We start from the raw sequence: 16,461 nt of genomic DNA, 5'->3' as shown, positions 1-16,461 counted from the left end.
TAAAGTTTGAAACTATTTATAATATTCTTTCCAGACAAATATTATTATTCTTTAAAAGCTTTGGCTTGGCTAGGCACAGTGGCTCACGCCTGTTTAATTCCAGCCCTCTGGGAGGTTGACGTGGGCCGATCATCTGAGGTCGGGGGTTCGAGACCAGCCTGACCAACATGCAGAAAGCCCATCTCTACTAAAAAATGCAAAATTAGCCAGGCATGGTGGTGGATGCCAGTAATCCCAGCTACTCAGAAGGCTGAGGCAGGAGAATCGCTTGAACCCAGGAGGCGGAGGCTGCAGTGAGCCGAGATCTCACCATTGCACTCCATCCTGGGCAACTAGAGCCAAACTCCACCTCAAAAAAAGAAAGTGCCTTGGGTTTCTGGTAAAGAGGAGAGAGTAAAGCCATTTTTACTCTATTACAGTCTCTCAAAACCTGAAAAAAAAAAAACTGTAAGAAAAGAACAAAACTTAATCTTCAATGACTTTAACAAACAATTAAAACCCAAATTATGCCCTGTGAAACAAAACTAAGAGATATTGTCAATTCTGGACGAGAGAGTAGGCTGAGTAAAAAGCAAGCTGAGAAAGAAAGTCTATTTGAGTAATACATGGTTTCCCTAAGAATAAGTCTCACATTTCTCGAAGGCTTATATTCAAATCATTTAATTTGGGCAATAGGATTATAAATTACAAGTAATTATAAAATGGCACACCATATGAGATTAAAATAAACCAGAACTAGAGAAAACAAAGTGCTTATGAAAGGATGACAATAAAAGAGGGAAGACAGATTGCAGACTTCTCATCAGCAGTATAGAAAGCAAAAGAAAATAGGGTAATTTCTTCAAAGTGCTTAGTGAAAGTAACTGCCAACCAAGTGATCTGTATATAAATATAATTCACTAATGATTCCAAACTAAAGAAATTTTCAAACAAAGGAAGGACTAGGAGTTTACACATCAGGTCATAATTTGACAGAAATCATATCAAATATACATTAATGAGATGAAATGCTAATTTATAACAGAAAGTGTGATGTCATTAGAAATTGTGAGGAAAAAATAGTGGAATATATTGTTAAACTTAAATACATAAGGATTTCAAAAAGATGACTACAATTCGTTTAAAACAAGTGGAACATTTTCATGTTTATAAAATATTTTATTTTTATTATATATATTTATTTGAGGAAGAGAAATATTCTGACAATTGAAAGAAGCTTAAAGCCTTTTATGTGTCCATGAAATGTTTACTTACATTGGCCAGTCATTCTGCCCACAAATATTTTTCACAACTTCAAATTCTAAAGCCCTATAGATCACTTTTTATAACCACAAAAAATAACATTAAAAGTGGATAAAAAGTTATCCACCTCCCTACCCTTCATTTTGGGTACGGAAATAATTTACTTCCAAATAACCTAGTGATGTAATGTTTTAAAAACTAAGTCCTATATTATGAGTATAAGGATACAAGGTAAAACCTAAGAGATGCAACCTAACCAAAATTTAGAGTGGTGTGGCATTTGTAGTCTTAAACTTATCTATTTGGGGAAAAATATGTATGAATATATGTCTATATCCTAAAAAGCTAGGGGGAAAAGTAAATTCAGATATTAGAAGGAAAGGAAATAATAAAAGTAAAAGCAGAAGAAAATGAAATAGAACCTGCATTTCCAACTAATCCAAGCAATGAAACTAATGTTTTAAAAATATTAATAAGCAGAGCTGTCCAAACAAGTTGATTCTAATCAAGAATGGTGTGCATATGCAAACATTTCTATAAAGAGTAGATTTTAACTGAAATACAGGGACTAATAATATGATTTCAATTTTTTAAATAAATAGAAACAGATAAAGGGAAAATACTATGAAGCACTGGTATCAAAATAAGAAAGACTTATTTTAAGTTTTGAGAAAAGCTGGTGGGTAGTAATCTGGAAATTAGGTGAGAACATTATTAGATGGCAAGTATTTGTCACACACATTGCTCATGCTTGAGAAAGATAATAAAATTTCTAATTTTACACATCAGAAATATATGCATTCAGGAAGTTATTTGGTCAAAATCAAGACTGGAACTTGTTTCCAGGTTTTTATATCAGTGCCGTTTCAACTAGTCTTTGTCTACACTGGGCAGAAATTTCTAAAGAGAATGTCCAATTCTGAAAGGAAAATAAATTAGACAACTGAGATCATTATCTGTAATGTTCATTTACCTAAAATATAAAAACAATAATATTGTGTGACCTTTGAACAACTAACTCTTAGCTGGAACTTTGTTGATGAATTTTTTATTATTATTTACACATTTGAGATTACAGACACCTCCAGCTTCCCTGTTTCCCGGCGTTGAGAAATCTGAGAGGCTGATAGCAGGTAGTTGCTGAGTCCCTAGGTCGGCAGCACAGGGCCTTGATGCTCATTCAAGAGTCTTGATGATACTCAATAAGTATTCATTTTTGTGACTATGCATTTAAATAAAATATTTAAACCCCCAAACAGAAATTCATAAACAACAAAAATGTTTAGTTTACAAAATACCTAAACAAATAGGTAATAAGACACCTAAGTAGAAAAGCTTCTAAATAATAAATAATATTTAAAACTGACCAATCTATCAATAAAATTTGTCTAATATCCTGTTTTCATGTGCTCCTTATAGACTTTCTTCAAGCCCATGAGCCAAACTTTGTTGATCTAAAACGTATAATTTCAGGCTAATTTTATCTTCTTTTCCAGTTAATTACTGAAATAAGACCAATCACAAAAGACTGGTCTTGTTAATGGTTGACTGGTATAATGATGCAACAGGAATTAGGTAATTTAAGTTCACAATTTTCTTAAACCAGTAAATAAGCAGGACAAGTCATATAAAACATAAAATATGCATCAGTGCACCCCAGTCCCAGATATGTATCTAGATTTACACAGAAACAGCTTTTATTCAAATTTGCAGTAGAAATGCTATTCTGCATTTCTGGCCTGGGAAAACTAAAGAAAAATCCAATATAAAATTCCTATTTTTAGATAATATGCATGCTTTGGCTTACATATACTGACCTCAGGTTCTGTTCAAATAATTTATTCAATATCTGCTTATATAGCTATTATATTTTGTAATCTAGCTAAACCAGGAAGGGGTAGATACACATTCTTTCATCTTGATTTTTAAATGAAAATAGTATAGTGAAGAGAAACAGATGTCAAACTTTCAATGTGAAAACTTTGAAGGAAAGTGCCAGTAAACAGTAGCCACCACTGTGGAAAAACATGAGATGAAGGAGACTGCTGTAAGGGGCATGAGCCCAGGTCAGGAGGTTCAGAAAATGTGTTGGCATCCAAGTTAACCATTTAAAGGTTTTCTTAAAAATAAGCAAGCAACCAAAAAAGAAGTCAATTCCTAGTCCAACAGAGACATTCCAGTTAGGTTCATCACCAGCCATTTTCATGTTTACAGGAAAATGCAAATTATGGAAATCTTTTATTGAGATCTAGGGTTTAGTTATTAGGGTAGGCCTCAATTGGTGCTATCATAGTTATTTCTGATTGTTGTCATTTTTATTTTTAGTTCCAAATTGTTTGAATTAAATGTGCATAACTTTTTGAATAATATGGGTTAGTGAGAAAAAAATTTAGAACAATTCATTTGTGAATTATGCAAGAGAATTGACAGGGATAATGAATAGGAGATACAGGAGAACATCTGAAAATTTTTAAACTAATGGTTATAACAAAAAATGCTCTTTAAACTGTAAACTATAGTGACACAAAAAACATTTGTTATTATAACATTTATGTATAGAGAGAGAGAGAGAAAGAAAGTGCTAAATATAGTTTATGTGTGTTATTGAATGTTCCATTATCCTGAAACACTACCCCGTTGAGCTGTTTTTTTTAGCTTTTATTAATAATATAATTTAATTTCAACATTTTATAGAAAAAGAGGAACTCTGCCCACCACCACCTCAGATACCTAATGCTCAGAATATGACAACCACAGTGAATTATCAGGATGGAGAAAAAGTAGCTGTTCTCTGTAAAGAAAACTATCTACTTCCAGAAGCAAAAGAAATTCTATGTAAAAATGGACAATGGCAATCATTACCACGCTGTGTTGGTTAGTAGTTTATTTCTAAGTAATTTCACTTAAGAAGAGGTTACTACCCACCTATGCTTTATCTAAAGAAAAGGAAAAAGAACTTGAGACTCATCTATTTCACTGTACCCTGAAGCATTAAATTGTTAAGTACCCAATTCTGTCATTAAAAAAAGAAAAGTTTCTCTAAGAGTTATCTCCAACAGGGTACATAGAAGAAACAAGTTTGAAATTTCTACATCTTTTAAAAAATCTTTTCTATCGTATTTTTACTGTACCTTTTCTATGTTTAAATATGTTTAGATATGCAAATACTTACCATCATGTCTGAAAGGCTTATAGCATTTAGCACAGTAGCATGCTGTACAGGTTTGTGGCCTAGGACAGTGATATCCAACCTTTTTGGCACCAGAGACCTGTTTTGTGGAAGACAATTTTTCCATGGACTAAGGAGCATTGGGTAATGGTTTCGGGATGAGACTGCTCTACCTCAGATCATCAGGCGTTAGAGTCTCATAAGGAGCAAGCAACCTAAATCCCTTGGATGTGCAGTTCACAGTAGGGTTAAAGATCCTATGAGAATCTAATGCCCCGGCTGATCTGACAGGAGTTGGCATTCACACAGTAATGTTCGTTTGCCTGCCACTCACTTTCTGCTGTGCAGCCCAGTTCCTAACAGACCACAGAGGGTACCAGTCTGTAGCCAGGGGTTTGAGGTCAATAGGAGCAATGGACTGCACCATATAGCCTACTACCAGGTATGTAGTAGCAACATTACCTAGGTGTGTGTAGGCTCCATGATGCTCACACAAGGAAAAAAGAGCCTAATGACACATTTCTAAAAACATATTCTTCTCATTAAGTGCTGCGTGACTATATTTCAAAAGCAATTTCAAAATATTATTTGACAATACATCAGATATGTCAAAGAGTGCTTAGAGTTGGACAAGATGCCTGATAATTGAACAATGTATTTCGCTAAATAAGACCATTGGTAATTTTGCCTAGAGATATTTCCATAGGAGGTAAGTCACTGCACATTCAAGAAAGAATGTGGTATGATAAAGTAAGATCATGGAGGATGGGAAATAAGTAAATGTGTTTGAAAGGGAATAAAGAAATGAGGCAGTTGCTGGATAGAAGATACAGATACAGTGACGTTTTACCTTACTGAACTGTGACATTTTCAGCATGTTTCTAGACTGTGAATGATTAAGTTGAGACGGAGAAATTGATGTTACAGAAGAAAGGGGAGAATTCATGGAGAATGGTGTTTTACTAGTTAAAAAGTGAATCTAGTGTCCTCATGAAGTCGATCTGAGAAAGGGTCAGTAACTCAATGAAACAAGTCATTTTGGATAAGATTACTTATTTAGTGATTTTGTATTTATGTTCTTGGTGACATATAAAGGGAGATCAGTCAGTACAATGGAAAGTATTATGGCCAATATTAGCATGAAGTTGAAACATTTATTGATAGGGAAAGATGCCTTTGGTATCAGAAAAGTAAATGCAAAAGAGTGTGTCTGCAATTCGTTTTGAGTAAAACTACAAGTTTATGATCATATATTAGTTGGTATATGCCATCTCCATAAAGTAACAAATACCCTGAGACTAGGAATTCTAAGAAAGCTATTTACTTTTACCTTTCCTCTTTAAATAACAATTGAATATTAACAGGTGGAGGAGGAACCTGGACCAGAAGTTTACTCACCTGTCTCTCCTGCCTTAAATAAAAAGTATTCCCAGTATCCTATGTGAGCTTCACTTTAACATGAAAGGAGCTATATGTTTTGAATCAGACTTTACGACAGAAATACTGTAATCATTTGAATTTTCAGACACCATATATTAAAGATATGACATATGATGCTTTATTATTTTATTTTGTTTAAACTAACATATTGACTGTTTCTCAATAAATAAATGCTATTTTCCAGCGTCTACAGCATACTGTGGGCCCCCTCCACCTATTAGCCATGGAGATATCACGTCATTCCCATTACCAGTATATCCTCCAGGGTCAACAGTGACGTACCGTTGCAGGTCCTTCTATGAACTCCAGGGCTCCGTCACTGCAACATGCAGAAATAAACAGTGGTCAGAACCACCAAAATGCCTAGGTGAGTTCATACTACTCTCTTGGAATCTGAGATTTAATATTTATCATATAATTTTAAAGGACTAATTTCATAGAATAATCTTTACTTAAGTTTCATTTAGATGAAATCTTTCCTGCCAAATGTAAATACATACAAAGAAATGTCTGAAAAATCTGCGTTAAGAAAGTGAGAAAAATTTCTTTAAGAACTATAAAGAAATAGTTTCAGTGGATGCTAAAAAACAACAACAAAACAACAAAAACAAAATGAAACTAATCCGCCTCTAATGTCCAAATAAATAAATAAATAAATAAAATTCTAAGAGAACTACATGTGATAAGGTGCACTATGAAACTCTGTAAATAGAGTCCCAAGCTATTTATGGGGCCTAGTCTCATAACGTCAAATATCTTCATGTTAGAAGTGTCTGCCTGAGAATTTCTCGGAGACCGTTTGAAAAACATTGGTCTAGGAAACTGTCATTTAATAGTGTAAAAGGTTCCACTTATAAACCTGAAAGCTTTCCCTATTAGAAGTCCTAGTTCAACACTACTGACATGGCTTTTTACTTCCATGTTGCCAGAATTTCTAGGTGGGGAGATTGAAAATCTGGAAGAGTTGTGGAGCCACTTTCCAAATCTTCACTACCCCTTCTTTTTACCTTATTTTCTTCTGCTACACAATAATGCCAATATATATATTCAATTTCCACAAATTCATGTCTACTTTGTGGCATTAAAAAATGAATATAGTAGAGTCCTTATGAAAATCTGGAGAATCACGTTTAGGTTTTAAAAGGAGATTCTTTTACTGGTCATGACAGACTAAAAGGGACAAAATACAAAGAATATGAGCTTAATTAATAAGACCAGTTATGGGAAAAGCACGAACGTCAGTTTATTCCAAACTAAGTGGATGAAAACTGGAATTTCCATGAAGCTCTTCTGTCTCCTAGTATCCGAAAGAGACACCATGATAATAAGGATCTGTTCCTGCAACAGTTCTCATTATTGCCCAATGCCTCGATTCACTAGGGTAGACCAGAAGCTCCTTACAGTCTTGAGACTTTATCCTTCTGATGATGTTTCTTTCTTCTACCTTTTGTAGTAACAAAATACCCCGATGCCACTATGGCCTATACAGTGCTTCAAACCACTGCTCACTCTATGTGAGTCCCCTCTCCTAGGATATCATTATAATTGCACGGGAACTGAACTCAGATGCTGTCGAATTATAATAAGGCAAAAGTATCATCCAAACAATTTTGCTACAATGAAGAAAAACTAGGTTTCAAAGGTAACTTCTAGGATTTAAGCTGGAGTCATTGATGGATAGACAAAAATGCCATTATCTAATATTCTAAGTACAGCAAAGTTTTAGATGGTCTAATAATTTAAAATAGTCAGAAATTATATGGGCAGTGATCATAAAATAAATTTACAAAAAGAACAAAATTGTAACTTAAAAAGTGTGTACCATGTTGACAGAGTTTGCAGGAAGGGCATTCTAGCAGAAAGGAACAATATTTTGAACAATAAGAAACACAAACACACAATGACAGAAACCACAAAAACAAGCAAAAAAAAAAAATCATAGGTATCTAGACAATTAAAGGAAAGATGATGTAACTATGAAATGGAAAATAATTTTATTTCCCATGTGATTAGACAGCTCTGAAGAAGGAATATCAGAAATATATTTCTTTGGCTGATTTAAGGTACTGAATGAAGTAGGGAGCCATTCCATATTTGTAATGGTAGTTTTTTGATGTAGTCTGTCTTTTTTTTTTTTTTCTTGAGTCTGACTCTTGCTCTGTCACCCAGACTGGAGTGCAGTGGCATGATCTTAGCTCACTGCAACCTCCACCTCCTGGAAATTCTCCTGCCTCAGCCTCCTGAGTAGCTGGGATTATAGGCACGCACCACCATGCCCAGCTAATTTTTGCATTCTTAGTAAAGATGAAGTTTCATCTTTATGAAACTTGTTGGCCAGGCTGGTCTCAAACTCTTGGCCTGGTGATCCACTTGCTTTGGCTTCCCAAAGTGCTGGGAATACAGGCGTGAGCCCCTGTGCCCAGCCTGATGTAGTATCTCAGAATAATCGATTGGGTAAGAACATGTGCTTATTTTAAACTGAGAAAACATGCAGTATGTGGAGTTTGTTTATAGCCCTGCCAGAGATAGATTAGGGTTTTGACTAGAAAGTAAAAAAACAGGAACCAAATGAAAAAGGAGTTAAGGATAATTTCAAAATTTCTCGATTTATGGAGAATATTCTCAGGTGCTTAACACATAAGAATTTTTACAAATTAATAAAAAATCAGTATAAAAATTCTGTAAAGTATGTAAACGGAAAGTGAAAAACATACGACAAACATGAAAAAATGCTTGTCTACACCAACATAAAATTTCAATGAAATGGCAATGTTTGATTAGAAAATTGGCAAAAAGAAAAAAATACATAACATAAAGGCTTGGCAAGAATGTGGGGCGTTAAGCACTCTAATATACATACAAGTATATAATTACACATATGTATATAAATACATGTTACATATCACATGTATTACATGTGTAATATATCTATATGTGAATATATGTGTGTAACATACATGTACACATACATAATACGTGTACACTATAAGTATACATATATATGCCTAGTGCACATAATATATGTATACATGGTATTTATATTATATGTAATACATAATATATAAATGCATGTTTATGTTAGATATACATTGTATGTTAACATTATATTTATAAAATTAACATACATATAACTGTATATAATATATGTATGCACATACACAAATAATATATATGTATACACATGTTACATATATGTATATATGTATATAGTATATCTTACATATCCTATATATTACAGATTACATATGTACTCTTACATATAATGTATGTTACATATATGTTACAAATATTTAGCATATTATATGTCATATAAACATATATTTTAAATATTGTATGTTTAAATTATAAAATATATATAATTATATAATATAAATATATACCTAACATATGTACAAACTGTATATAATATTGTATATTTTATATAAATTATTAATTAGGCCAAACTCTTTGAAGCATAGTTTGGGACTAAGCCTCAGATTTTAAAAATATATATCCTTTAATCTAATGGTTTTATTTCTGGAAAATTACTCTATACATGCATTCTTGCAAGGAAGAATATATGTACAAGGTTATTCATATTCTCATTGTAATAGTAAACCATAGAGACTGCCTAAATTTCTATCAATAACCTTGTGAGTCGAGTATTAACAACTTATGTCTACAGATGAAGAAACTAAGGCACGAAAGAAAGTATTTTGTTCAAATGACATGGTCGGTATTTGGTTGAGCTAGGATTCAGACACAGGCAATCTGGTTGCAATTCCATGTACCTAAGTCCTATGCTATATGGTCACTCATGTGTACCAAAAAGTCAAGAGGAAAATAGATTGCTCTCACCTGGAAAGGCAGGGACTGGTCTGTCATGTGTTATCTGGGAAATACGTGGTAACATATCCAAAGATCTCCTGAGCATGGAAGAATCTTAAGTACAAGCAGTTTTTATGGTTGCCACTTCCTAGAATGGCTCCGCAAATTCAGCCCTGGGCTTATTTCTGCATCTTCTGAACAATTTCTGTATCAGAGATTATGGCCTTAAGAGAACATGCTGTTTAGTAGCATCAGAATGGGTTATTTACTCAAGAAATATTGTCTCTCAATTTAAAAAATGCTGATTTTAAGAAAGAATGAGTGACATCTGTGGTTAGGGAAGAAAACACTGTTTTTCTACAGAAATCAAGGTCTCACAAAAGTTAAGATTCACAAATAATTACATTATAAAAAGGGATGTCTCAACAACAACATTCATGCTGGTAGAATTTTTAGTAAAGTATAGCAATTAAGAACTCAGGCTCGGAAGTCATACTGGTAGAATCCATATTCTGGCTCAAAGCACTTACTAAACTGTGTGACCTTGGGAAAATTTCTCTGAGAATTCATTTCCTCATATGTAGCCCATACACAGTGCTAGAAACGGTACCCATAATAACTTAATAAATATTGTTTTTCAATAAATATTAATATATTTTCATCATCTTATTTAATTCCAAAATATTCTTAAATACAATTTCACTATTTTATGAAAGTAAAGGTATTTATTTATTTTATTTTACCATTTCTTCTTTTAGAACCATGTGTGATATCTGGAGAAACTATGGACAAAAATAACATACGGTTAAAATGGATCGGCAGTGAAAAACTTTATGTAAAAACAGGGGAGGCTGTTGAATTTGTGTGTAAATTCCCATATCAAGCGAAGAAATCATCACCATCATTTCGAGCAATCTGTCAAGAAGGGAAATTTGAATATCCCATATGTACGAAGCTAGCATATTTTTCCTGAATATAGTCATTAAAGTTATCGTACATCTATGCTAAAAGTAGCCATTATATAGCCAATTCTGTAGTTACTGCTTTTATTCTTTCAGGTGTTGTTTAACCCAGTTTTATTTAGAACTCTGGACTTTTAGAGTTTCAGAAATTTAAAAGCTGAGAGAATAATGTTTCACTGAATAGGAGGGTGTCCTAGTCCATTTCACGTTGTTACAACAGAATATCGTAGACTGGGTACGTTGTAACCAACAGTTTGTTTCATCAATCTAAAAGTCCAAGATTGAGGGGCTGCATCTGGTGAGGGTCTTCTCAAAGCATCATAACTTGCTGGAAGGCATCACATGGCAAGAGAGCATGAGTGAGAGAAAGAGAGAGGGAGGGGGCAAACTGATCCTTTATAGACACCACTCCTCAGGTAACAATCCAATCCCACCGTAACAGCATTAATCCGTTCAAGAAGGCAGAGCTCTCATGACCTAATCACCTCCTGTAAGTCTTAGCTGACAACACTGTTGCATTGGGAGTTGTTACCATCACATAAATTTTCCGGGACACATGCAAACTACAGGAGATAGCCATGTTATTCCTGGGCAAATCACAATAGGAGAAATTTTATTCACAAATACTCACAGAAACAGTAAATGTTCCCACTTCAGTACTTAATTCATCTAATCCCTTCCATTTGTCTCAAACTTATAAGATAACTTTGAAGCTTTCTGAATTAACTTTATTTGAGAGAAAATGCAGATGTTATTTAGTCTCTATCTTCAAGTTATTATCACTTAAAAACCTGCAAATCCTGTCAAATTTTGTGGTTGTAAATTCATAAATATTTATAAATCCTCTAATGTAAGTCTAGCTACCGATCAAATACTGAATACCCTTTCAAGTATTAAATGCACCATCTTCTATAAAAAGTAGAAGACTTTGAAGTTTTAACCAGTCCTTCTGTGGAGCTTCTAATCTAGACAAGGGGTAATATAGACATATAAAAAGGTGAAAATTATTAGGTTACAAAATTGCATATATATATAATTATCTAGATGTATATATATGGTTATAGAAGAATGAGTGAGAGAAATACAAATGATGGTTTTAAAAATTTATGTGATTTTGATTTAAAAAAATTAAAATAGGCTGGGCACAGTGGCTCACTCCTGTAATCCAGAACTTTGGAAGGCCAAGGCAGGTGAATTGTTTGAGGCCAGGAGTTCCAGACCAGCCTGTCCAACATGGCAAGACCTTGTCTCTAGTAAAATACAAAAATACAGCCAGACTTGTTAGTGCACACCTATGATTCCAGCTACTTGGGAGGCTGAGGCTGGAGTATCGCTTGAACTTGGGAAGTGAAGATTGCAGTGAGGTGAGATCATGCCACTGCACTCCATCCTGGGTGACAGAGCAAGACTCTGTCTCAGAGGAATGAAAAAAAGAAAGAGGAGAGAAAGAGAGAAAGACAGGAAGCAAAGGAGGAAGGGAGGAAGGGAAGGAGGGTGAGAGGGAGGGAAGGAGAGGGAAGGAAAGAAGGAAGGAGGGAAGGAAGGAAAGAGGGAAGGAGGGAGGGAGGGAAGGAGGGAGGGAGGGAGGGAGGGAAGGAGGGAGGGAGGGAGGAAAAGAGAAAACAGAAAAAGAAAGAGGAAGAGAAGAAAGAAGGAAAGAGAAAAAGGAAAGAAAAAGAAAAATTGAAATAAAATATTTTCAAATTCTTCATATTTTCCCACATTTTACATTATTCGTTTTGAATGTATATTACTTTTATATTCAGAAGAGAGTGATCAAAACGGTCACTAAAGAACAAGGCAATAGAAGGTGAGTATAAAGACCATGTTGGTCATGTTGCTAATTTCATGCAACAATTTAGTTATTTTTTGATGTACCATAGTTTGTGAAAATACTACACAGGAAGTAGAAATATACTTCAGAAATTCCTGTATTTCGTGCAGCATTTCTTAGTTAAAATATTGTCTGGTCAGAAGGTTTTTTAAAGTATCCTGAGGGACGGAGTTTTCAGTGAATCAAGATTGTGCCACGCACTTCAGCCTGGGTGACAAAAGGAGATTCTGTCTCAAAAAAAAAAAAAAAAGTTTTTTAAAGTATCCATTAAAAATATGACTATTAATACAGGTAAAAATTAAGACAACATATTCATCACCACAGATTTGACAATGGATTCTTAGATATCACAGCAAAACTACAAACAAGAAAATGCAAAGTACAGAAATTCGATTGTCTCAAAATTTAAAATTTCATGCTTGAAAGGAAACTATCAAAAAAGGAAAATAGAACTCACACAATGGAAAAAATATTTGCAAAATTGTATATCTCATAAAGAGCCTGTATCTAGAATGTATGTAAGGAACTTTTACAACACAAAAGACAACACAATTTTAAAATAAGCAAAGGATTCAATTAGACGTTTTTCTAAAGAAGATATATAAATGGCCGATAGGCACATGAAAAGATGTATAACATCATAAATTATTAAGTAAATGTGAATCAAAACCACAGTGACATAACACTTCACGTTCTCAAAGATGGGTATAATTAAGAAGTCAGACGATACCAAATGATGTCAAGGAAATTGGAAGCAACATACACTGCTGGTGGTAATATAAACTGGTTTGGACAATTTGGAAAACAGTCTGCAGTGATTTTTAAAAGTTAAACAATAGAATTGCCATTAACTCAGCAGTCTCCTCCTAGATACGTGCCCAAGATAAATTTTTTTAAATGTGCTCCCCAAACAATTGTACATATATGTTTATAGCAGCATTATTTGTGTTGGCCAAAAGGAGGAAACAACCTAAATGCTCATCAATTGATGAATGAGTAAACAAAATGTGATATGTCCAAACAATGGAATATTATTTGGGCATGAAAGGGGAATGTAGTAATAATAGATGCTGTAACATGGATGAACCTTGAAAACATTCTGCTACGTGTAAGAAGCAAGTCACAAATGACAACATGTTATAATTCCATTTTTATGGCATTTCCAGAATAGGCAAACATATAGAAACAGAAAGTAGATGTGTGGTTGGTAAGGGCTGGAGCTGATCAAGAGAGGTTACAAGCTGGTAGCCAAAGTGTACAGGATTTCTTTCTGAGGTGATAAATATTCTAAAGTTGGTTGTGGTAATTGTTGTAAAACTCTGTGATTATACTAAAAAAATAAGACTTTAAATGGTACCCATTAAGTGGGCAAATTGTATGGTATGTAAATTATATCTCAATAAAGACATCACGAAACATAGTGGTCAATGTTTAAAAATCATGAGAAGGATACACTGGAAATTTAAAAACTAAAAATGATTTTAAAATTTAGGATTAGTATCAGAATGTAGAAAAAAATATTTGTGGTTCAAGAAAAAAATAAGAATTTGTTACTCACATTTGCTATTCATTTAAACAGCTGGCTTCATGTCTAGGAAGAAGGCAGGTAACAAGTTCTCAATTCTGAGGGGGAAAACTTGAAATAGAAATGTTACCTAAAACTTAAAAAAAAAAAAAACCCATAAAAGTGTTTTATTCAGAGTGCAATCCATAACCTAATTTTATTTTAATTTAATTTTAATTTTGATTTTTGTAGTTATAAGGCCTTGCTGTTACCCAGGGTGGTCTCAGACTCCTGGCCTCAAGCCATCCTCCGTCTCCCAAAGCGTTGAGATTGCAGGCAAGGGCACCACACTGTTCCTGTAACAATATTTTAAACTTGAACATTCCCTTTCAGTTTCTGAGCATTTTTCTAAGTTTCTCAAGCTATTTTGTGACACATTCCAAATCAAGGTGTTTGGGCAGCAATATAGATCAAGAACTGTAATCAGAAACATAGAAGCATAATCAGGAGAAAGAGGAATTATAGAAGCCAAGAAAAAGCGGTTTTCCAAGAAAGAGGTCATAGTGAATATTCACTGTCACAGAGAAACCTAGTACAGAGAGATCTAGTGAAATAAAGACTGAAACATATCTGTGTTCCCGAATTTTTCAGAATAAAGTAAATGGATAATAAATGTAGAAGGCAATTTTCAGTTAGTTGAGAAGTTATTTACTACATATTATTTATTGTTATTTATATTTATTTCATCTGTATCGTTCTATTTTAGTTCTTTATAATTCAGACTTTTATTTACTATTTTTGTATTTCCTAGTTCATTAAGGTTTATATTTAGTTGCATTAATTTCTCCCTTTTTCTCTTTGGCTTCCTTTATTGTTCTTTCTTTAGTTTTCAGATTTATTTGTTTAGAATTATTTATTCTCATTTTTATATTGTTGGACATATTTAAGCTAATATTTTACTCTGAATACTGCTTTAGTTATATCCTACTAATTTTGATTGCCAGGGAAATGTACAAACCGTTTTATTTTGCTTAAGTTTTAAATGTGTTGCACTATGATTAGAGAATATGACCTATATCAATTTATTTGGAATTTAATTAGATTTTCTTTATGATCAAACATGTATGGAAAGTTTTTATGACTATTTTATGTAGGCCTAAAAATAAGTGTATTCTTTATTATTAGGGTACAGTGTTGATATATATTCATAAAATATAAAGTATTGATTATTAGAATCTTCTATATCTTTGACTAATATTTTGTTCACATCAAATATTTTAGACTAAAAACTTTATTAGATTTTCTTCCTCTTTCCTGTCTTATATAGTTTCTGCTTTATTAAATTTACCATTGCATTAATTTATTATAGATACTTATAACTGAATTATGTCTCCTTTTGCAATTAAGGTTTTATAAAAGGTCCTTCTTTGATTAATTTATTGTTTGTGGAAGGATTTTCACTTTATCAAGCCTGATATCCTCAATTTTCATTTGTCGTTTAAATTGGTTGTACTTTTAAATGATTTACTTTTTTTTTTTAAGTACAGTTTTGATATAGTAAACATAAATTAAAATTTACCTGGAAACCATCGTTCTCAGCAAACTGACACAAGAACAGAAAGCCAAACACCGAATGTTCTCACTCATATGTGGGTGTTGAACAATAAGAGCACGTGAACTCAGGGAGAGGAGCGTCACACACTGGGGGCAGCTGGGGGCAGGTAGGGGAGAGACGGTGGGGGGTGGGGAGGGAGGGGAAGGTGGAGAGCGATAACATGGGGAGAAATGCCAGGCATAGTATGCACCTAAAGTTAATAAGTAAATTAACAAAAAAAGTTCCCATCCTAATTATTTTTAAGTGTACAGTTTAGTGGCATTAAGTACATTCCCTTTACTGTGCAACCATGACCAGCATACATCTCTAGAATTCTTTTCCTCTTGTAAGACTAAAGCTCTGTACCCACTAAACAACTTACCATTTCCCTGTCCTTCCAGCTTCGGGCAACTACCATTCTACTTTCTGTCCCTATAAATGTGTCAAAGCTAGGTATCTCATAAGAGTCAAATAATACTTTTAATGCAATACCATATAATATATTTTCTTATTGTAACTGACTTACATAATTTAACATGATCACCTCAAGTTAATGTCTTACTGTGGTTTGGGTATGCATTGCCCTAATCATTACTGTGGGACATCTTTTCATGTGTTTCTTGGCCATTTATATGTCTTGACTGAAGAAATGTCTATTTATATTCTTTACTCATTTTTATATTGTGTTATTTGCCCTCCTAGTTTGAATTCCGAGAGATTTTTATACATTCTGGATAACAATCATTTATGAAATATGTGATTTTTAAGTATTTTCTCCTCTTTCCTGGGTGGCTTTCTCACTTTGCTGATTGTGTCCTTTGATCATTACTCAGTGTACTTTTTTCTATCCCTTCTTTTAACTATTTTGAAGAAGTTAGTTTTAGTTGTGCCTTTTGCAGACAATATTGA

The 16,461-nt window shown here is 33.5% G+C and overlaps 1 protein-coding gene across 2 annotated transcripts in view; it reads left to right on the top strand.

The window, feature by feature from the left end:
* Window positions 1–10,671, top strand: part of LOC101044777 (complement factor H-related protein 5) — a 145,529-nt gene extending 134,858 nt beyond the window's left edge. For both annotated transcript variants that reach the window (XM_074389698.1, XM_003938161.4), the window contains 3 exons: window positions 3,937–4,116; window positions 6,036–6,218; window positions 10,417–10,671. In XM_074389698.1, the coding sequence (XP_074245799.1) occupies window positions 3,937–4,116; window positions 6,036–6,218; window positions 10,417–10,631 (578 nt within the window). In that variant the 3' untranslated portion in view covers window positions 10,632–10,671. The remainder of the gene's footprint in view (window positions 1–3,936; window positions 4,117–6,035; window positions 6,219–10,416) is intronic.
* Window positions 10,672–16,461: the final 5,790 nt, after the last annotated feature.

Source organism: Saimiri boliviensis, chromosome 19, assembly GCF_048565385.1.
Source record: "Saimiri boliviensis isolate mSaiBol1 chromosome 19, mSaiBol1.pri, whole genome shotgun sequence".
Lineage (NCBI taxonomy): Eukaryota > Metazoa > Chordata > Mammalia > Primates > Cebidae > Saimiri > Saimiri boliviensis.
This window is presented reverse-complemented; position numbering and strand designations above follow the sequence as displayed.